General features: G+C 38.1%; 1 protein-coding gene across 1 annotated transcript in view; it reads right to left on the bottom strand.

The window, feature by feature from the left end:
• med13a (mediator complex subunit 13a) overlaps positions 1-23,074 on the bottom strand; it is a 123,104-nt gene that overhangs the window by 55,745 nt on the left and 44,285 nt on the right. Inside the window, 3 exon segments of the mRNA XM_052035939.1 lie at positions 1,496-1,699; positions 3,977-4,174; positions 5,670-5,815. Of these exon segments, the coding sequence (XP_051891899.1) occupies positions 1,496-1,699; positions 3,977-4,174; positions 5,670-5,815 (548 nt within the window).

The raw sequence follows: 23,074 nt of genomic DNA on the forward strand, positions 1-23,074 counted from the left end.
AGGCAAAATCTGGCGCAAACATAGATAATATCAATTAAAACTAACTTTTCTCTTTTTCACAGTTCTGGTAAGACGTCTTTGAACTGAAATGTTAACCTTTTCTCCTTTCACAGATGCCGCCTGACATGCTGGGTGTTTCCAGCACTTTGTTCTTATTTCAGATTTCCAGCATCTGCAGTTTTTTTTAGACATTTGGAAAATATTAGTCTATGGTATTAATCGACTGTGGCAATAGGTAATAGGAGCAAGAGAACAGTGGTGAACAAATGCTTCTTACTGATGGGAGTATGCACCAGGTACCCGAGGGGTCAGCAGTAGTTGCTTTTCTCACTATATAAACAAGTGGCATGAATTTATTTACAGCAAGTGCAATTTAAGTTTGGGACCGATAGAAAATTTGGCAAGAAAATTATGAACAGGATAGTATCCAAAAACAAAACATAATAGGTGCAATGTAATTGTGGTTAACTACAATTACCCATATTGGGATAAGCAACATGGAGCAGCATTGATCTATGTAGTACTATTTTAGAAAGATGCAAGAACAGAGGGACCTCATGTTATATATTCAAGTGGAAAAGAATGTTGTTTATAGGATACTTGGCTTTATAAATAGGGTCAATCAAAAAAACTAGAAAGTCACCAGTTACTACCATCGGGGAGGAGGTACAGGAGCCTGAAGACCCACACTCAACGATTCAGAAACAGCTTCTTCCCCTCTGCCATCAGATTTCTGTACAGTCCACGAACACTACTTCATTATTCCTTTTTTTGCACTATTTCTATAATTTAAGTAATTTTATGTCTTTGCAGTGTACTGCTGCCACAAAACAACAAATTTTACGTCATACAAGTCAGTGATAATAAATCCGATTCTGGTAAGTCCCAGCTAGAATACAACGTGTAATTCTGTGAATTCTACCAAAAGAGAAGGATAGAGGTATTCAAGGAAGAACTTTAAAACAGCAACTGGAGAAAACTATTTCTTCCAGTAAGGAGGTCAATAACTAAAGTTCAAACATAATATAATGTGCAAAATTACCATGAAACAAAGAATTATTTCATAGGGGGTTGTACGGACAGAGAACATACTACTTAAAAGGGCAGTGGATTTAGTTTCCAACTTGAGTTTCAAAAGGTCATTAGGTGTGTATTTTAAAAGGGCTACTTTGTAGAATTAATGGATAAAGAGCTGGGGTTTAGTACTAAATTGAACAAACCCTTTCAAAAGGCATAAATAGCCAAATTGCCTCCTTCTGCCAGTCATAGAAAATCACTAATAAAAACACTTCATTCAATTCTTCAAAAAAAAAACAATATGGAACTGCAAATAAAGGTCAGAAAAAATACCCTGATTCAGTTCAGGATGCCTTTTATATAAACAAAGGTAGAAAAGTAATTAATTATGCAATTAATTTATCTCACTTTCCAAAAATGGCAATACTTACAATAAGATGCAGTATTCATAACAAATCAATAAATCTCGCATAATTACCCGTTTCAGTCTCTTCTGGTGATGTGGGTGGAGTCAAGGTCACAGAGGAAATGGCAGGATCCCTCATTGGGGCAGGCACTTGGTGGGCACTTGAATATGCAGCTGTGCAATGTGAAGATCCAGTGGTGTTGCTCATAACAGTTGTCGCAACATCAGGCTGAGGCACCAGGACAAAGCAAGCTGGATACACCATTCGCACACCAGCTGCAAGTAGACAGAGTGCATGTTAACAAAAAGAGCAGCCCGTTTTTAACTCACTCATGGGACATTAGCATCCTGGAAGGATGAGTACTTATTGTGGATTCCTTATTATCCCTGAGAAGGTTGGTTCTGATATCTAATATGAAGTTACAGTATGGGTAGGTAGGTATTTCCAGAGATTTGGTTCAGCAATGAAGGAACATTACATTCCCAGGATGGTGTAGAAGATCAAATTCTCCAAATGACATATCATGGGTTTGAGGGGTTGCTGTCAAATTGCTACAGTAAATCTATCAGGCTACATGCAGTACAACGACAGTGTGCCAAGTTTAGGTTATTATCATAAATTAACTTGCTGTGTTGTAGGTCTTAAGAGCATTATTAAGAGCAAGTGGAAAGTTTACCCATTGCTCCTCACTTCCATCATATGCTTGGTGAAATGACTTTCACTGTAAGTTCATACGTACACGAGATGGAGAAGTACATTTGACCTATCTGAACTGCTCCACCATTCCACGATATCATGGCTCATCATCTACCTTCATGTCCTATCCACATATCCCTTGATTCCTCCATTAGCTGGAATTTTTGTGATGATGTAGATTGTGAAGAGTTGGGGCACAAGCACCAAACCTCTGGTACCCCACTATTCAAAGACTGCAAACCCGTGTAGAATCCACTCATTCCTATTCTTTGTTTTCTGTCCATTAATCAGCTCTTAATCCAAACTAGTATATTGCTTAATACCATGTGCACTAATCCAGTTCCACAATCTCCTGCGTGAAGAAACACTTGTTAAACCTGCCAGTCCATTGAGCCTGCTCCATCATTCATCCTCAGCACTATCCCATTTCCCTCGATTCCATCAATGCCCAGAACTCTAGAATTTCTAACCCAGATGGTCCATGCAAAAAAAGATTATTAAAGCTTCATCAGCTTCTGCACGAAAAAAATTCTTCTCATCTCAGTCCTAAAGGGCTATCCTTTGTTCTCAAACTGTGCCCTCTGCTCACAGTCTCCTCAGACAGAGAAAACATCGTCCCTGCATCTACCTTGTCAAGTCTAGATGTAAAGCAACAAGTCTTCAATATTACAGCTAGAGGCAGCCGGGACCCATAGCTTTTGCTCTCAATAGAGGAATTTAAGTACAAGCTTCTTTGATATCTGGATAGATATTATTGATAAAATCAAACTGTATGCACATAAAACGTTGCTTTAATAACTAAATCATTTCCTCCACTGGTCTGAGTCACCAGATAAATGTAAATTTACTATTTGGTCCCATGCTTTCCTATGTATCCAACTTTTTCTAACAATGAAATCTTATTTGTCTTCTGCAACATAAAATGCAAACATGGGTTTCAAGGCTACAACAAGCTTAGACTTTAATCACCTCCAAAGGCCACTTGTTCTTGCAATATTCACAAATCTATCACCAAAAATATCTGTGTAATTATTGTTTCACATTGCCTCGAGTTGGAAGTACTGAATGTATAAGCAAACAAACTGGGCTGATACAGCTGAACTACATGAAGAAGAGGAAATGTCTCATCTTCAGCGGTCTCAGCAGACAATGACACATGGAATACATTAAAGATAAGATGAGCCAACAACAAAATTGAAACCATTTAAACAAAATAATTACAATACATATCCATAGACGACTAATTTCTAATAAGATACACTTCCCAGATAACTTGATAAGGAGATAAATCAATACACTGTAGAACAGAATCAATGAACCACAGTATGTGCCATTAGTTTACAGAAGAGACTAAGACTAACTTCTTGATTCTATATTTTACCCAATAGCTGAGAAATTTCTCAGGAAAACGAAACACAGATTCTACCAATGAATTGCTAGGTTTTTCCCCCAAAGATACTACATTGGTGTGAAATATTGGTATAAGTTACTACAGAAGGCACACTTTCTAACAGAAATAATGATTTATTAATTGTTTGGCTTGAAAGGATTTTCACTGGCAAAAGAAAAAGTTAATTATATAAAAAATATTGGAGACAACAGGTCAGGCAGTATCTGCGGTGAGGGAAACAGGGTTTTAGGTTGACGACCCCTTCATCATTACCTACTGGGTATCTCAAGCATTTTCTGTTTTTATTACTTCCAGAATTTGCAGATTTTTGCTTTTCAATTATGTACAGTTAGTGCTTTTTTAATGTTTGTATTTACATTTTAACTTGTCACTATGTTTTTACAATCCAATTTACAAAAAGCTGAATAAAATCTTAAACTGTTGCAACATTTTCATTTCCACTTACCGACAATGACTTCTACAGCTGCTATTGAGTCATCATCCCAATCTAACTCCTCCTGTTTGTCATCCGTTGTTTCCTTTGAGCCAGTCTGGATGGGATAGAATTGCTTCCATTCTTCTATCAGTTTAAGAGTGGAAGGATCAGATAGCTTGAATGACTGACCTGTCAGTGTACCATTTAATCCAAAGGGGCTGAGGATCACTGGAAGAATCAAAATACAAGTGGACAATGTTACTGAATTGGCAAGCTGTCCACTAACTTCTTGGATGCAATTCCAGTTCAGCAAAAATCAACAGTTTTAAACACTTGATCTATAAATTGCAAGTACCCATTATGAAATAAAAGTAATCCATGTGGAAGGCACTGAGGCAGTCTCAAAAACAGTCCAAGTCAGTTAAGGCTTGCACCATAATTTTCCTCTGCTTTGGCAGGAACCAAATGTCAAAGTAAAACAGCACCATGATGCAGAACTCGAGTAATAGAGAAATTAGTGCAACAAAAAAAATTTAATGAGGCACAATCCCGAGTAAAATACAGGAAGATTTTCTCTGTAGAAGGATTGCTCCCCTGGGAGCCTGCATGGACCAAAATGGCTAAGTGGCCTCTTGCTTCCGCTACTGCTGAGCACATAAATACTTAAGAATAATGTGACCATTTGGTCAAACTCAACTGGGGCACTTGATGCCTGCAGAGGATGCCTTAAGTACAAATACACCCCACTTCCTAAAAAGGTAAATGATGCAACAGAGAAAAATCTAAAAAGAAAATTGAGAACTGTTGCAACACCGTCACACACATCCTAGTAGCTGCTGAAGAGCTGCATTTATGTGGGCTTAGGTGTAGATTATTCGTGTTCTCTGCAAGAGGGAAAGAATATGATGCTGCAGAATTACATTGGTGTAGAAGGCCAGAAGAGGATGCCTTAAAAACAATTGTTTTAAGCAAATTACAGAAGTTTTGATAAATGAATAAGGAAATTTATATTTTAGTACCCTGGGAGTCAGATCAACAACTTAATGTCAATTAAGAGAGGAAGTAGTTTGGAAAATTCTCTCTTGCGTACCGTTGCAACCTGGAACAACATCCATCAGCAAGTAGCTCAGACAAAACACAACTTTTTTTTTTAAGGAGAATAGAATAGAGATTAAATATTCAAAGTAGATAGTAATACAGGGCAATGAGAATGACCAAACACTCAAGCCATTTACATTGAAAACTTACTATTCACTTAAAACAAATGCTTTTTTAAAAACATTTTCAAAAAGATACAAAGTGTATATCCCCTCTTCTATGAATATTTAAAACTATCTCAATGTGTTCTAGAAGACCCTCATTCTGACTTTCTGCACTGACGAAAGATAAGAATAATTTGCTCACGACTTGTTCGTGGAGCCCATCACCACCAAGGCTACACAGAAGTACTTTCAAAGCAAGATCACTAGATATCCATTAGGAGTAAGGAGACTATTTGTAGAACCTCAAGTGAGATCAGCAAGACTGCAACCTCCTTGCTTGTATGGTTTAACAGTAAACAGATGCTGCCTTTATCCACAAGGCCATTACTGGGAGTTGAACCAGCTGTATCTACATTCAGTAAAAATTTGACCCAGGCATGCATTATTTCCTTTCTACCCTTATCACCAAACATACAGGAACCATTCCTTTGAAAGTTCTGGCAGAAGCATGCTTTTCCTACCTTGGAAGGGGTTGGAGGATGCCTGGGCAGCAGTGACATGCTCTTCGCTCAGACGGTACACTGGTTGGTGCTGGTTTATTTCAACACTGGTACAGACCTTACTATCCCCATGCAAGAAAAATGTGAAGGAACAGGACAAGTGCTCACTAGAGAAAGGAAAGAAAGACAACAGTTAACTCTGAATATATTCAATAATATAAAAAGGTAATAATCAAAAAAGAACAAGTCTCAACTACATTCAGATTTCCACATAGTAATTAAACTTGAGAAAGTGACTAATTGTTGCTTGCCTCCTCCCTGCAGCACCAGGCCCGTATATATTGCCTGTGCAACTTTTAGGTATTGATCAAGGTGGAATTAACCATTCTTCCCTCATTGTGCTTTTCAATGAGAAAACTTTGTTAAAATAGGACTGTTAAGTTAAGATAACCAAGAGAAGCACAATTAAAGCCTGCAGCCAATTTTATAGATGTGCGTTAAGAAAAGGAGCACAACTGACAGAAGCTGACCCATGCGCTACCACTGGTACAGAGTGAATGCTCTTCAAGAACTTACCAATTGGAATTGTAACCCTCAATAATAAACAGGCAGACAGTCAGATTGGTTCAAACATTAGTGCTACTGCTTGGTTGGCATATTCTAGATAGCCTACAGCCACTACTGACAATCCACAATGAAAAAATACACAGCTAATATGGTTAAGGATTTTTTTGTTAAAAAAAATTCCCTAACCAGATGGCAACTGAATGCACAAAACAGAGAATCAGCAGAACACAGGTAGCACTCATTAACAGTTCCTCACAACTGTCAGGACTGCTGCTGGCTTGGAGCCGAAAAGTACGGCCAGCAATCCTGTACTCATTACATTGCTGAGACATATTTTATTTAGTACACCATTAGTGGAAAACCTTGGAACATCATTAAATTCTGTTACAGGATTGAGAGTTAGAGATTTATGATTGCTATTATTATTCAGACAATTGCAGCAATTCTGGAATTTCTATTTCCTAATAAAGGAATTTAAGACAAATGACTCTTCAATACTGCCAAGTGTGGTTTTCAAATCAGAAATATGCTTAGTGATTAAGAGTACAGAGGACAACAAACAAAATTTTAAAAGACAATTTTGCTATTTGGTAAAGCTCCATGAAAGTAATGGCAATCAAATCCATTTTTTAAAAAAATTACTCGAAATATTGGGATCTCTAATGTAGAGAACCTTTGTTCTATTGCACATGATTTTAACATAACACTTGACCCCTCAAAATGTATTAATTACAGATAATGGATGGGCAGGTTGTTAATAGCTTTTAATGTTTTCCAGAAGAGATGGGAGGTCTATTCCAACACCACCTCCACATTCCAATCAGTAACTAGATACATTTGAGAATAAATGAGACTAATATTCTATCCTAATCCTGGAGATGGAACAGCACAACCACTAGCTGAAACCTTATTTTAACTGCTAGCCCACAGCTAGTTGTCTTAATGCCATCAGTCCAGATAAAAATCAGACAGACTAAAAGGCGACAGACAACACACAGAAGGGTTGCTGGCTCTTACTGTTCAATGAGTCCCTCACAATTTAACAGCATAGGCTGTCAGAACACATCATCAATACATCAATAAAAAATCAACTACATACAAATTCTACAGATCTGGTGATGCAGTCCATATTAGTTAACTCCAGAAAAAAATAATAAAAATTTTAATAACCACAGAGGACTTCAGATAAAGGATAGTTTACAGTAATAGATTTTTTTCCTAAAGAAAACATTTTCAATATAAAACAAGCTGGAACATACTGGCTTTGCTGCAGAAAACTAACTGAACAATGCACACTATACTCCATATTAACATATCCAGATCAGTAATGCTGGAATGTGATTTATTTTCACAAATGAAAAACTGAAGTGTGTAAAGCAGATGAAACAGATGGTCGAAAAGCAGAATTTTTTTTTAAATAGTGAGAAATTTAAAGCAGTTGATTTGCAGTGGCCTAGGTTTCTTGTACATGAGTTACCGAATATTAACATGCAAGTACCACAAGCAATTAGGGAGGAAAATGGCACATTAGCATTTATTGCAAGACTATTTCAGTACAAGAGTAGATACATCTTACTCCAAATATATACAGCTCAGATGAGATAATATCTGGAATATTCTGTACCAGTCTGATTTCCCTATACAAGGAGGAATAAACTTGCAATAGTGGAAGTGCTGAGAAGGCTCACAGGAATTGATTGCTGGGAAATTTTTTGTTTGGGGGGGGGGGGGGGGTAGCATTGTCATATGAAGACAAGGTAAATTAAGCCTCTACTCCTGTTTAGAAAGAAATTTAAAAGAGCAAGAAGTGATCTTATTGAAGCATACAAAAGGCTTATGGGTCTGGACTGGGTGAATGTGGAGTTGATGCTTTTCCTAGCTGGGGCATTTAAAGCGAGGGATCACTGGCTAAAAATAAGGGGTCGGCCATTCAGAATAGAAACGAAGGGGGCTGTGGAGGCTCAGTCTCTGAGTGCATTCAATATAGAGAACAATCAAAAGAATTTTTTTTAGTTATAATGAAAATCAAGCGATTACGTGGTTAGCTCAGAACAGTGGCACTGAAGAAAAAGATCAGCTATGATCATACTGAAGCACAAGTAGATGTGTAGGGCCAAATGGTCTATGTACGCTTCTGCTTATGTTCTAAGAAAGAGAAATGAGAGTTCTTCTAAGACTTGTGACTGTGGATGTCATTCTCTTTATTTTTCATAAATTGGTCAAGATTGGTTTCACAGAATGATATAGGGAGCCTTTTGTCATGAAATCCATGGGTATAAGACCTTTCTTCAATCTAAGCTCATGTTCCTATTATTATTCATAAATTTGGGTTTTTTTTTTAAAAAGAGTTCCAGAGCAAAGCACGTATTTAAGAACACAACCAAATCATGTATTGGCATAGTAATACTCACTAATTTGATAAATGCAATTACTTCTCCAGGTAAATACACTTTACTGGAAATTCCCATTGATTGACCTGGATCAAACAGATTTTTTTGTTCAACTTGACTATTAACTAGTTGCAACTTGAATGGAAGCATTAAATAAAAACTGTGTGATTGCTCAGTTATTGTGAGGTATTTGCATAATAGAGAGTCAAATACAGTTACATAGCCAGTATAGGAACTACTTCCTACATATGCAACAACCAGTTATTGCTGCACATCTAAAATATAGTTTACCACACACAGGACAACGAAGGCCAATGATTACTACTTAGAGACAGCCAATCAGCTAAAATTCCCCATATAAATATACCTAGGACTAACTGTGTTTGCAAAATCCATTGACTTTGTTAAAATAAAGGAAACATCAACTGAGCAAAATAGTATTCCCAAAACAGCCTTTTAAACTGTTCAGGATAATGAACTTAGTATCTAGAAGCAGGACTACAAAAATCATTGGAGCCTGTTTTCCAATAAAATTTACATTTTTACCAGTATTATATATTTAAATTATGAAGGTTTACAATGGCTTCAGGCAAAATGAATCAAGAGTATTTGAATTGTATAGTGCAATGGATTTTAAAACAAACACTGGCACTTGACTACATTTAAAAAGTACTTTATTGTATGTTGAATGGGTAACTTGCTTCACTCTAGTCCCATGAGTCCTGAGGTGGTTGAAGAGTCCTGCACAGATAGGCAGGCTGCTAGGCTTCCACGTGCTCCTATCATAGCGACTCGAGGTATTCATCATCTTCTGCAGCATTCCTTTTCCATGTTAAGTAGCCACGGTTAGGGATTCTCATGAGCCAATGATGATGCTATTTTTATTTTTAAATGGAGACATTGAAAATATCACTGAAGTGTTTACTCTGACCTCTTGGAAATCTCTTGCCATGCTTTGGTAGTCTTGTCAGGGGATCTGAGAGTCAACCACTCGAGGGTGGGGGGAGCGTCAGGAATCACACACAAGCCAGACCAGATAAGAATGTCAGATTTCCTCCCCTAAAGAATATTAGCAAATAAAGAGGGATCCTTATGATAATACATTAGTTTTGAACTCTGGTCTCTGGATTCCTAATCTGGTAACTTTTGCACTGTACCACCACAACTTTATAAAGGCACAATGCAATTTTCCCACTTTTGAACTCAATACCTCTTCATAGCAAAGTTTATGGGATCTGAGGCTTAACCATTTTCCCCAAATGTCCTGCCATCTTCAAAAATCATGAACTCTTATGTTGCTGCTCCCCATCACTTCTGAGGCTTGGACTCCATCTGCCCCTTCTGTGAGCCCATGTCCTACTGCAGTATGTTTGTGGCATATAGTTTACCACACCTCCACTTTTAGCATCATTGGCAAAATTAAATGAATTTTTATTCTGTATTCTTATATCCAAATCAAACACAAATATATATGGGAACACCACTATTTACCACAACTTCCTTTTCCATCCTTAAGCCTTTTTTTTTAAATCCAAGTTGATCCTAACCCTCTGATTCCAGAAATATTTAATAACTGGCCTGTATGGCAATTTTGACTAACACTTCCATAAAAATGTACTTGTCAACTTCCAAAATTCCACAGATCGGCAGGTAACAAAAAAAAAACACCACGACTTGAGAAGAGAGAAAACTAGGAACTACAGATCAGATCGCCTTACATCAATGATAGAGCAAATGCTGGAATCTATTAAGTGCTAACAGAGTATTTGAAAACTAAGATTGGGTTAACCTGTTAAAATTTGAGGTCAATCTACCAGAAGAGATAAGAAAAACAGGTTGATGTGGCATACTTGGACTACGAAGTCATTCAATAAGGTCCCACACAAGAGATTGGACTAAATTTAGAGTGCACAGTATTATGGGCAATATAATTGTTTGTGGAAATGAGGATTGGTCAGAGAGAAGACAGCAAGAAAGACAGGGTTATTTTCTGGATGGGAGGCCATAACCAGTGGAGTGTCACAGGGATTGGCGCTGGGGTCCCAAGTGTTCACAATCTGCATCAATGATTTGGATGAAGTGATCATGTGTAATGTAATACTGACGATATAGCTAGATGGCCATGAGCTGTGAGGAGGATAAGGGGATATAGGAAAGCTATATGAATGATTATCAGATGAGAATCTTTGGCATTCACTTATTGTGAAGATTCAGTTGCTGAATATATTTAAGAGATCAATAGATTTTGAGATATTAAAAAGGAACCAATAGATAAGGGTTTCGAACAGGAAAATGATACTAACATGGTCATACTGAATGTGGGAACAGGCACGAGAAGGCAAATATCCTACTCCTGCTTCTATTATATTCACTGTTAAATGACCAGCCTGTTGTTAATCCCAATGACCCTCAAGTAACAGTGCTACATTTGCCACTTTCAATTCCATTGCCACCTATAGCACCTGTTCTGCACCTTCTCCCCCACATCTAAGACTGGAAAATAATGGCAAGTTTGCCATCTCCATTCTGACCTCCTTAGCATCTGGGCTGCAAGCCATCCCAACGAGTCGATCTAGCCACTAAGCATAGTTAGCCTTTCCAATACATATTGCCTATTAAGTTCTGGTATTAGAACGCATTTTGGTGCCTCAAGTCAGAAAATGCACTAGTTCTCCTGAAAGCTCAGTAAGCCAACATAATGTGAAAGATCAGAAATATCATGCAGTGGATTCTTTGTGCAAGTCCACTGATCTCAATGGGGTCAACTGTGACAATATGAATGCTGCCTAGTGGGGGCAAAAGAAAACAAAGTGTTTGCAACTTCAAGTGAATGCTGCTGTTAAAATGGAGACACAAGAGACAGCAAATGCTAAAATCTGGAGCAACAAACGAAGAGTGCTGGAGGAACTCAACAGGTCAGGCAGCATCAGTGGAGGGAAATGGATTGTTGATATTTCAGGTCAAGGCCCTTCTCTGGGCTGGTTGGAGGGTCTCAATGCAAAACAGTGACTATCCGTTTCCATCCACAGATGGTGCCTGACCTACCAAGTTCCTCTAACATTGTGTATGGTGCTGTTGAAAAGCAGGATTCAGTGCAAATGTTCCCAAAACTATCCTAACTACATTTACAGTCTAGGCCTGTATGCAAGAACAGAGCAGCTGGCTGAGACCTTGGAGCCATGCCTGTGGAATCATATGCCAGTACAAAATGGTGTTTGGCCTTTTATTTTAAGACAGTCAAAGACAGAACAAGTCACATAGTTTATTGAAGTTTTATTTACAGCAAGAATCTTAAACAAGGGCATAGAAAGCTCAAGGCTCAACAGATTTATTAAACAGCCAATTTTAATAATCAGCATATGCAAATGAAGCTAGATTGGTGGATAAAGGCACAGGCTGAAGGATTAATCTACTAAGTTTACTAAGAGGACAAGTGACCTGAAAGCAGAGCCCTGCCCTTAAAATTAAATGTTCACCACTTGCTTAGGTCTGAGTCGATTTTGTTTTGCAATTTTAGTATCACTAAAGTATTCTAACAATGGGGCTGGGGTAAGGATAGCAGTAGAGATGCACCTGTTCTTCAATTCCAACAGCTTATAGGCAAAATGTTTTTTTTAAATCTTGACTGCACTGGACTTTTGAGTATTCAATTTGCATGTTCAAATGCTGATTGTACAATCCTTTTGTAACTGCGCAGAAAGGAATGGTGATCAGTAGTGATGACATTTAGCTTGTATTGCAGATGGTTTGAAATTAGATCCGTTAAAGTGCTGGAGAAACTCAGGAGATTTCAGTAGCTTGGTCACATGATAGTCCCTCAGAATAACATGTCCCAGAAGAGGCCACAGGGAGATAAAATTAGCACTTTAGACCATAGCAGTTCTTCCTTAAAGCCAACAGCACATTCATTTTCCCAAGTGTCTAGAGGTCAATGAGGTGTGGGCAAGGAGTGGTAAAAATTCAGTTTCAATCACTACTTTAATAAAAACAATTTGTAAATTACTATCAAGGGAATATGATGAATTGACTAGTTTTTAAAAAAGAACTGAATTCAATACATTTCTCACTTTGCATTGCAAAGTCTTCAGATTATTGGCACATCAAAGGAAATGGTGGACCACAGAAGCAAGATTTCCTGCTACTTAGCTGTTGTGGAACATGCTAACACGTTTCACCAGCACAAGCTGGAATGATGCCAATAAATTGTTTTTGCTGAATTATGCATTGTTCTGTTTTAATTAGATTCAGTTTTTTTTTGGTAGGATGACAATACTTTTGAGCCTTTAGTGTTATTAGCAGTTGAATATTTTTTCTCCTTCCCTCCCAAACTTGCCTGGTGTACTCATTGAGCAAGAGTGGCTTGCTGTCTGGTTACAGCTTAAGCTACAATACAACTCAAAAGCAAAGGCAAGCTAGAGAAACCAAAACATTGACTGCCTGCTTTTCTCCACAGATGCTGCCTGGCCTGCTGAGTTCCTCCAGCATCATAGTGTTTTTTCAGCAAATGCAAGCTACTTTCTGCTGCTGTGAATAAATGCAAGCTCCAGAATAAGACAAACAACAAGTTACAGCTTTGTGACAAAATCCAGATGATAATCTGGGAGATGCAAAAAAAAAATCAAGAAAGGCAAAGTCATTTTCCAAGTCTAGACTAAAACATGTACATTTTAAATATGAACACTCACCTATAATCACAGAGTATTCAGGTGATGCACAAGCAAAAGCCTGCTAACTAGCTTAGAAAGGACTTATCCACAGTCATAAAATTGTACCTAAACAACATCACCTTATTTGTTCACATGCAGAGATTTCATTCCAGCCATTCAGCAAGATTCTTAACTGACAATTGAACATGCATGTTTCAGGATACAATTTTGTACATTATGGTCTAACTGGTGGCAGTTTAACTTGCAACCCTATTGGTGTGCAAATACCAGTTTCTTTGTAACCACACGTCTTTTGGGAGGGGGGGGGTGATTTGAACCCAAAATCTTACAACTGTTCCTATTAATTCAAAAGCTGACACCCTGGAGATTTTCTATTGCAGAAGATCCAGACAAGACCAGGAATTTAGCATGTGGAGTTCCCAGAAGCAAGCCAAATCCTATATTCTGTATCACTATCACCCCCACACAAATGTTTGTACCACTAAAGCCTATATTAAATATTTGAGCTCACAAGTTCCAATAACATGCAAAGTTACTAACAAAGGTGTTTTTTCCTTCATTCTTCCAAATCTGGCACACCAGCCGACTGCATAGGATGTTCAGCACCTGGTTCCATTTTCTATCTACCCACAGCCTTAGTATCACCTGCAATTCATTCACTTTTGGAACTACACTATTCAAGTCCACAAAGATCCATTGTTGACCTATGATTTCTCATCTACATGCTGTGCCCTGGCATCACCACAAGAACAATGTGTACAATCAACACCCATCACTTCTTACCCATCCACTCTCCAAACTGTCAGGCATCCAGTACTAAAATAGGAATTCTCTCCAATTAAATGCTGGAAAGACTAGGGCATTTATTTAGTCCTTACTATAAACTCCATCCCTCTTTCCTTTATATGCAAGAATGAAGGAAACAGTTCATACTTGGTGTTATTATCAACCCAAAATAAAAGTTTCAGATCACATATCTGCAGAAGACAGCCCAGTTCCACTTGTAGCAACATATGGCTCAGCTCATCTGCAGCTGAAACACTAACCATGCTTTTTTTTAAATCTCAATTCTGCAATCTCCCCCACTGCTGTGACCATGAACTTTGCAATTCATCCTTTCACATGCACTAATCACTTGTGTACAAATGACTCCCAATTTTCATCCTGGTTTTCAATCCTTTCATGGCCTATCTACAGCATACCAGCTGCTCTACTTCATTAGGAGTTTGAAGAGATTTGGCATGTCACAAAAGATTCTTACAAATTTCTATAGATGCAAGGTGGAAAGCATTCTGACTGGTTGCATCACAGCCTGGTCCTGGTATGGAGGCTTCAATGCACAGGATCACAAGAGGCTGCAGAGGGTTGGATACTCAGCCAGCTCCATCATGGGCACAACTCTCCCCACTATCAAGGAGATCTTCAAGAGGCTGTGCCTCAAGAAAGTGGCATCACCAAGGACCCTCACCATCCAGGACACGCCACTTTCTTACAAATTTCTATAGATGAGAGGTGGAGAGCATCCTGGCTGGTTGCATCACAGCCTGGTCCTGGTATGGAAGTTTCAATGCACAGGATCACAAGAGGGGAAGAGAAGTACAGGAGCCTGAAGACCCACACTCAATGATTCAGAAACAGCTTCTTCACCTCCACCATCAGATATCTGAATGGTCCATGAACACTACCTTGTTATTCCTTTATGCACTATTTTTGTAATTTAAAGTAATTTTGTGCCTTTGCATTGCACTACTGCCACAAAACAAATTTCACATCATACAAGTGATAATAAATCTGCTTCTGAAACTCTAGATTTATATAGCTGCTGTTTAAATCAACAACCTAATGGGTCTCTTTCCTCCCCCCGGCATTTATAAATCAAAATTCTGCAGCTGTGAAATAGAAACTTGTAGCAGTCAGGATCTCATATTCATTAAAAAAAAATCCTCAAATGGCAAGAGGACAGACCATCCCATAACCCCACTTCAATTCAAGCTAACATTCAATTACATGATTAATCACAACATTTCCTCCAACACCACTTACTATTCAACTTGGAGGGGAAAAATATTAATTTCTTTCCTTGCTGAGACAAAAATAAAGTTGTGTTTAAAGTAGTCAACCTTCATTTGAATTTTTCCAAATCAAGTGAGTAAAACATAACCCAAATAAACTCCCTTCCAAAAGCTAGACTACAAGCAAATGGGTTAGGTCGTAATGTATTCATTATGTAAATATTGCCTTGTTATCAATGCCATGAAGAGCTAAACCAGTAATTCTTTATCAATTTGCAATGGGCCAGGAATAATTCAAGGCCATTTCCAACATGAGGTTTCCAAAAAAAGAGCAGCAATAATTGTCATTGTGACTTTAACCACTGTGTGTAGAGGCTTCCCACCCCCCCCCCCCCCCCCACGAGTATTTGAACAGAAATTCTTGCAGCAACGTGAAAACAGTTTTCTAATCAGCTCTTGTTCTAGCTAAAAGAAAAACAGTTTAAGATAACATTAGTATATTTAAAAAGTTTCTTTAAATTATTCAGATCTCATATTGCCACTGAGTAACAATTCAACCCCCAACCCTCAGAGTGGGGTCCTTTCCTGTAAAGTTTCTTAAAAATTATACTTCAAGGAAGCTTCTGCAGCCAGATAACACCAGACTAAGCAATCTAATTTTGACACCTATAACTAACAAATGATCTAGCAAAATTAGTAAACACCAATGTGCTAGAAATGACATTACATATTAGCATCTCCCAGACATTTCTGATAGCCATCACGACAACTTTGTATGACCCAGACATGATACTTTGTATGAACTGTGGTCCTAAAAACTAATTTAACGTGTTTTTTTTATAAGCAAACGTTTCAGTATGTACTTAAATGATAATTTAAAGAAAGACTTCAGCTTCTATTTTAAAATTTCATGTTCTCAAAAAAATTGGTCAAATTGACTTTCCAACTCCTAGGTTCCTCTTTCAGAGATTACACTATTGATCAAGTTGCAGATGAACTTTTACTTTGCTCTATTACAATGTTAATGCTGAATTTTGTCAACTCCTGGACCTTATCTAGGCATCAAGGCTACACTCCAAACCTCAGCTACAGTACCAGTGTTCTCCTGCTTACTTTCTTCTTAAAAAATAACCTGATCATTTTACAATTGTGTTGAGGACTGGTAAACTGGTTCATCTGGTTCTTCAACTTCAAGTGAATCCTGGTCCTGCTTAAAGTTCTCTGCTATTTCTGGGTCATGAAGCAACATCCAAACTATACCATTCTTTACTTTGCCTTGCAACCAATTTTAAACATCTGAAATTGAATCTCAAAAGATTACCTCCACAGATCCACCCATGATATCAAATCCCCTTAAACTGGTTCTGGACTACTCAACTAACAGCAATCGCCAAAATTCAACATCAGTTCATTGACTCTGCATATGGATTCCAACCATCTTTTAGGTTGCTATGGGATCTCTCACACTATTTCTCCTTTCTATATCCCCTTCATTCCCAGAACCATCGACTCCCCAGAAGGACTACAGCTGTTTAAGGTTGCAGCTCACCAACAGCTTCTGAACATCACTTTGGGATAGGTGATAAACACTGGTTTTGCACACAACACCTACATGCTTTTTAAAAAAAAAATCAAGATTAATTTCTACGTAATCAGGCCTTTGTAGTTTTTGTTTGCCCTCTTACATATGCAAGTTGACTGCTGCTGTGTCCCAAGTACACCACTTTTCTCTTCCCACTTGTTTACTTCCAACAGCCTAGATGCCCATATTTATGCCTGTTACAACCTTTGAATTCACCAACCAGTTGTCCACCCAGTTCTTCCTCCACTTGATTATCTCAACCTCCATTCTCAGTCACCCACTTGGACTTTCCATCTTCCATGGCCTTGTTACCCCATCATTTGTAATTAGTGATTAGATGTGGTCCATCTGTCAATTTACTTGCATCACAATTTCAACTGTTTAACTTTAGGCAATCACTTGTCATATTTTTACCACTACTGAACAAGTTAATTAAATCTACCTTCACTTTTTTTTAAATTAACTTTTTGGGCAATTGCCTGTCAAAGCCAGCATTCACTGTAACTCTCTAATTGCACAACAGGGTAGTGGCACTTCTGCTACAAATCTAGCAGGTGAAAGTATGCCAAGTGCTGTTTGGTAGGGTATTCTAACATAATAACCCTGCAATGATGAAGGAAAAATACATTTCCAAGTCACAAAGCATCCTATTAGTGGGTTCACTTTTCCCTTTTGGTTGAGAAATTGTGGGTTTGGTAGGTACTGCCAGAATAAACTAAATGAATAACTATGGCATTTTGTTGATGGTGCAAATACTTAGGGTAGGAGTGAGGGACAAATCAAGATAGTTTGTTCTTGATGGTCTCAAGCTTCTTGAGTGCTGTTGGAGCAAGTGATACATATTCAGTCACACTCTTAACTTGAGCCCTGTTGATGGCAGAATGCTTTGGGGCAACAGGAGGCAAATTACCACAAAGTACAATTTAGTCTTGTAGCCACACGATGAATAGCTTAACCAGTTTAGTTTCTAGTCAATGCCAACATCCTACTTGTTGACGGTCAGGGACTCTGATAATGAAATCATTGAATATTAAGTGCAGGTTGCCCAATACTCTTTAAAGTTTTAGCTTCAAATGTTAAAGCTTCCAATTTAAAATATAGAGAATGAAAGGAAGGAATTCTATAAAAATCAATAGCCTTTCAAACCCATTCCTCAAGATCATCCAAAACTGTCTTACAGATGCAGACAGATTTTCTATTTATTGCTAGAATTCACTTCATATTTCAAATTCATTTTTAGGCATTAGATACATCATACATGATTTTTTTATTTGACAGCCATAAGCAGCAAGCGAAGCAAGATCCAACTCCATAAGAGCAGCTACACACTTCCAAGAAAACCTAGTCAACGTACCAGATACTTTGCCACTCCCTTCAGGAATGGAATTTGTCTACTTTTTAAAAATTGTGTCCAAACATAAAAGCAACACACTAACTGGTTTACCCTTTCATGAATGTTTCTATACTGCTGTAGTACCGCACATCTCAATGCTTTCTGATGTAAATTACAATCCACGAATAAAACATCTTGATAGATTCATTGGCTACAATTCATTGTTTATTGTGACTGATAACATTAACCTTCTAAAATGGTGGGCTTATACTGGAAATATTAGGTGTGTAATCCAGGAAGAATAAACAGGTTTTATAATCACGGAGAGCAAATATCCAAAGAGTCACATTTCAGTGTACTTGAAGCACACATTAGCTTTTGGGAGTTGCCATATTTTAAAAAATTGAAAAAAGTTTATTATGAATTTAATATTGCCTTCAGCAACAAATGTTACTCAAGACAAATCTAGCTCCATCAATCTCACGTCACCCTATTAAATCATATCAGTCTTGTTAAAAAATGTATAGTAGGTCCATTAACAGCACTTAATACCAAAGATATACGATCTCTCCCTCACTCTTATGCCCCAACTCCCGTCAGCCACTAGTCTGCAAAGGCCCTTCTTTGGAGCTGCAGATAGCTGGGAGAATAATCTCCTGTCAGCTAATTTTGAAGATTATGTACGATTATCTTGCCCTGCAGCAATGTTGATTACCAACTTGTATTAAAATGCTCAGCCATTAGGATTGCAGGGAGTATACTTTCTATTACAGAAAATCAGCTGAATATTCATAGAATTCAAGACATTTACAATAACAAGGTATTTTGGAACATGCACTAGTGAATCTCTGAACCAATAAGGAGTATAGTGCTTCAAAGAGGTGTTCAAAAAAAAATCAAGCCACTTGTTTGATCAATATCCCATGGAATGAATTCTGGTAACCATCTGCAGATTATCTTAAAGCAGTTCAGCCTTCATTTTAATCAACTACATGAAATGTGTAAACCAAAATCAATAGCAGCCATTTAACTAATAAACAAAACTGACTAAGTTTTTTTGACTAGTGCTGTTCCAAAGACTCAAACCATGAACTGTTGTGACTTTTTTGGCAGTACATCTAAACAAATTCATAACAGCTTTATAGCTATTCTGCCCTCACTGGATAGCCACAATGCACTTTTCACCAGAGGCTGATGCACAGAAATAGGCAGCACACTTCCTTCAAATGTTAAAAATCACAGCCAAGCCTTCATGAAGCCAAGTGTTTCGCCTGGCTATGTCTTGGTATCACACATGTATCACTTCATTTCTCTTCATCTAATATTGGTTTGCTTTATATTAATACTGCTGATAAACCATAAGGAAGCTAATTTACTGCATCCAATAACCTTAAAATGTGAGTGGCTAAATCAGCCAGGTATTGGTATAATCTGGTATTGCAACCATTTTTCCAAAAACTTGAAGTCCAAGTATTCCACCACTTATTTTTATTTGGGCTAAAACAATGTCAGTTAAATTATGAATTACACACTGATTAGATTGATTTTTTGAAGATACAACTGGCAAAGAGTCTATTTCACAAACTAATCAAAAGGCAAAAAAAAAGCTGAAAACAGAAAACTAAAATGAAAATATTGCAAATACTCAGTGTTTCAGACTGATAACCCTTCAAAACTATGGAAACAAGAATATTTCAAGCTGCAGAAAGTGGAGAGGTTGAGAGAACAAAGACATTTGTGTGATAGAGTGGAGATAAAGAGACCGATGCAAATAATGGTGCTGCCTGAAGAGAAATAAAGGTTGTTGATTCCAGATGATCAGTCTGGAGAGAACTCAAGTGTAACCTACCAAATATTGAAAGGCCTGAATAGAGTAGACATGAAGAGGACGTTGCCTGTAGTGGGACAGTCTAGGACCAAAGGGCACAGCCTCAGAATAGAAGGACATCCCTTTAGAACAGAGATGAGGAGGAATTTCTTTAGCCAGAGGGTAGTGAATCTGTGGAATTCATTGCCACAGATGGATGTGGAGGCCAAGTTATTAGGTATATTTAAAGCAGAGGTTGATAGGTTCTTAGTTAGTACGGGCATCAAAGGTTACAAGAAGGCAGGAGAATGGGGTTGAGGGGGGAAATAAAATCAGCCATGATCATATGGCAGAGCAGACTCAAAGGGCCGAATGGCCTAATTCTGCTCCTATATCTTATGGTAAATAAAGTCAGAGGAAGAGAAGGTGAAAACAAAACTGATGGCTATAATTGAGATCTATGGAGAAAAAGCTGACCCTTCATTAGAACTGACCAATTCTGATACAAACTAGAAATACCGAATTCAACTGGCTTAAATTTCCCAAAGAGCATCACTTCGCAATTGTTAGAATTAAATTTCATCAGCCATTCCCTTGTCCACTTTCCCAGCTGATCTAGAGCCTATTGTAACCTTAGACAACCTTCTTCACAATGCCACCAATTTTGGTGTCATCTGCTAACTTACTATTTGTGCCATCTACATTCTCCCCAAAGTCTTTAATATAAATGTCAAACAATAAGTTTATTGGAACACATCCTATGACACACCACTAGTTACAGGTCTCCAATCTGGAAAGCAACCCTCCTCTACTGCTGTCTACCTCCTACCAAGCCAATTTCATATCCAATTTGCTTACCATGCAGTACCATATCTACATTACCAAGGCCTTTGGTGTCCACTGCCTGCCCTCATCAATTATTGGATGATAACATATAGGAGCAGAATTAGGCCATTTGGCCCACTGAGTATGCTCGCCAGTCTATCATAATAGATTTTTTTTCTCCAACTTCATTCTCCCACCTCCTCCCCATAACCCTTTACCAATCAAGAACCCAATCAATCTCTGCCTTAAACACACCCAATGACTTGGCCTCTACAGATCTCTGTATCAATGAATTCCACAGATTCACCACCCTCTGGTTGAAGAAATTCCTCCTAGCTGCAGTTTTAAAGGGATATCCCTTTATTCAGAGGTTGTGCCCTTAGATCCTAAACTCTCCTACTAATGGAAACATCCCCTCCATGTCCACTCTATCCAGGCCTTTCAGTATCCATTGGGTTTCATTGAGATTTCCTCCCCACAGGCCCAGAGACAAATGTTTCTCATAAGGCTTTCAATTCTTGGGATCATTCTTGTGAACCTCCTTTGGACCCTCTCCAGGGCCAGCATATATCTTTCCATAGATACAGGGCCCAATCCTCTTGGTCACCTCCTCAAAAGAAAAACTCAAGAAACTTCCTGGTGTACTCCACAATCTTTCACAACACCTATTCCCCTCTCATAACTTCTTCCCATGCAATTCCCTTCAAAGCACCCAGAAACCAGGGGTGGTGGTGGGGGCCAATATGATAGGGTCATTTAAGAGACTTAGATAGGCACATGGATGATAGAAAAATAGAGGGTTATGGGAGGAGAAAGTAAGTGGGGGGGGGGGGGGGGGGGGGAAGAGAGAAAGAGAGGAGATAGATTGAATGTGCACAACATGGACCAAAGAGCCCATAGTATCCTGTATTATGTTCTAAACCTCAAAAGACTTCTTCCAAGTAGCAATTCACTTGTACTAATATAGTGTACTGCATTTGGTGCTAGCAATGTGCTCTTCTTTACAATGGAGAAATCAAACACATTGGGCAATCATTTTGCAGAACACCTCTGTTTAATCTGCAAGGGTGACCCTGAGCTTTGTTACTTTAAAACTCCATCTGCTGTTTTTGCCTCCTACACGGTACCAACATGGCCTAAAGCAAGCTTGAGGAACAGCACCTTATCTTACAAACAGATAAGTTGCAGTCATCGGGATTCAATGAATTCAACAATTTCAGATAACCAGCCTTTCATCAGGACTGCATCCAGAAGGGTCATCATCATGCAACATTTCCCTCCCTCCAGATTCTGCACGATCTGTCAGGTATTTTCAGTAGTCTTTTATTCCAGATTTCCAGCAACTGCTGTATTTTGTATCCCATAGTTCCAGCAGATTGGTGTCCTCACTCTTCATCTTCTATTTATACCCCTTCCAAACAGATCAATTGCCATTACCAAACCTTCACCTTCTCTCAGATGACACCACTACCTTGTCATTCTCTTGCTCTACATCCAATCCAAGACAATCCCTTTGTTCTCCCCACCACTCCCCCTTCTCATAAAAGCACACTTTAGGTTGCAAACTATTTCTAGTTCTGATGAAAGGCCTTTGCCACAAAACATTAAATCTGTTTCTCTCCACGGATGCAGCCGACCTGCTGGCCCTTTCCAGCACTGTTTTTAAAGTATCTTACAAAGTTGGTTTTAATTTTCTATATGAAATGCAACAAAGCAGTCATAATGTGAACTTGAGTTTTTAAAGTTTCAAATGAATAGTTTGGCCAGCTAAGTTCTAGCTGCTTTTAATCAGGGTGAAATCTGTACAAGTAGATCTGAAGGTCACAAAACTAAAAGAATCAACATTAGTATCAATAAGAACACACGTGACTGTGCATATCCCAATATTAGAAACTACATCCATTCTATCCTTGTGAAAGACAATAATGAAGCAAGTTAACTCTGATGTTATGTTTGGCAACTTACTTGGTTTAAGCCTTATTAGCTAATCAAAAAAAAATTCAAAAAAAAATCACTCAAAACTGACAGCAGCCCACTGTTTTAGTCACAATCAGAATTAACTCTAAGCAGTGGAGACTAAAATTCCAGAAACTAAAAATAATTCAACTCCCTAAATCAGAATCTGGGAAAGCAAAGTATTAAAATGTTAGCAAGGGTCAAGCAAATGAAAAGACATCAATTACATTTTCAAAAATGTACTCAACAGGAAAAGCATAACAATAGAAAGTTCTATGATAACCTTA

Source organism: Pristis pectinata, chromosome 21 (genome assembly GCF_009764475.1).
Source record: "Pristis pectinata isolate sPriPec2 chromosome 21, sPriPec2.1.pri, whole genome shotgun sequence".
Taxonomy (NCBI): domain Eukaryota; kingdom Metazoa; phylum Chordata; class Chondrichthyes; order Rhinopristiformes; family Pristidae; genus Pristis; species Pristis pectinata.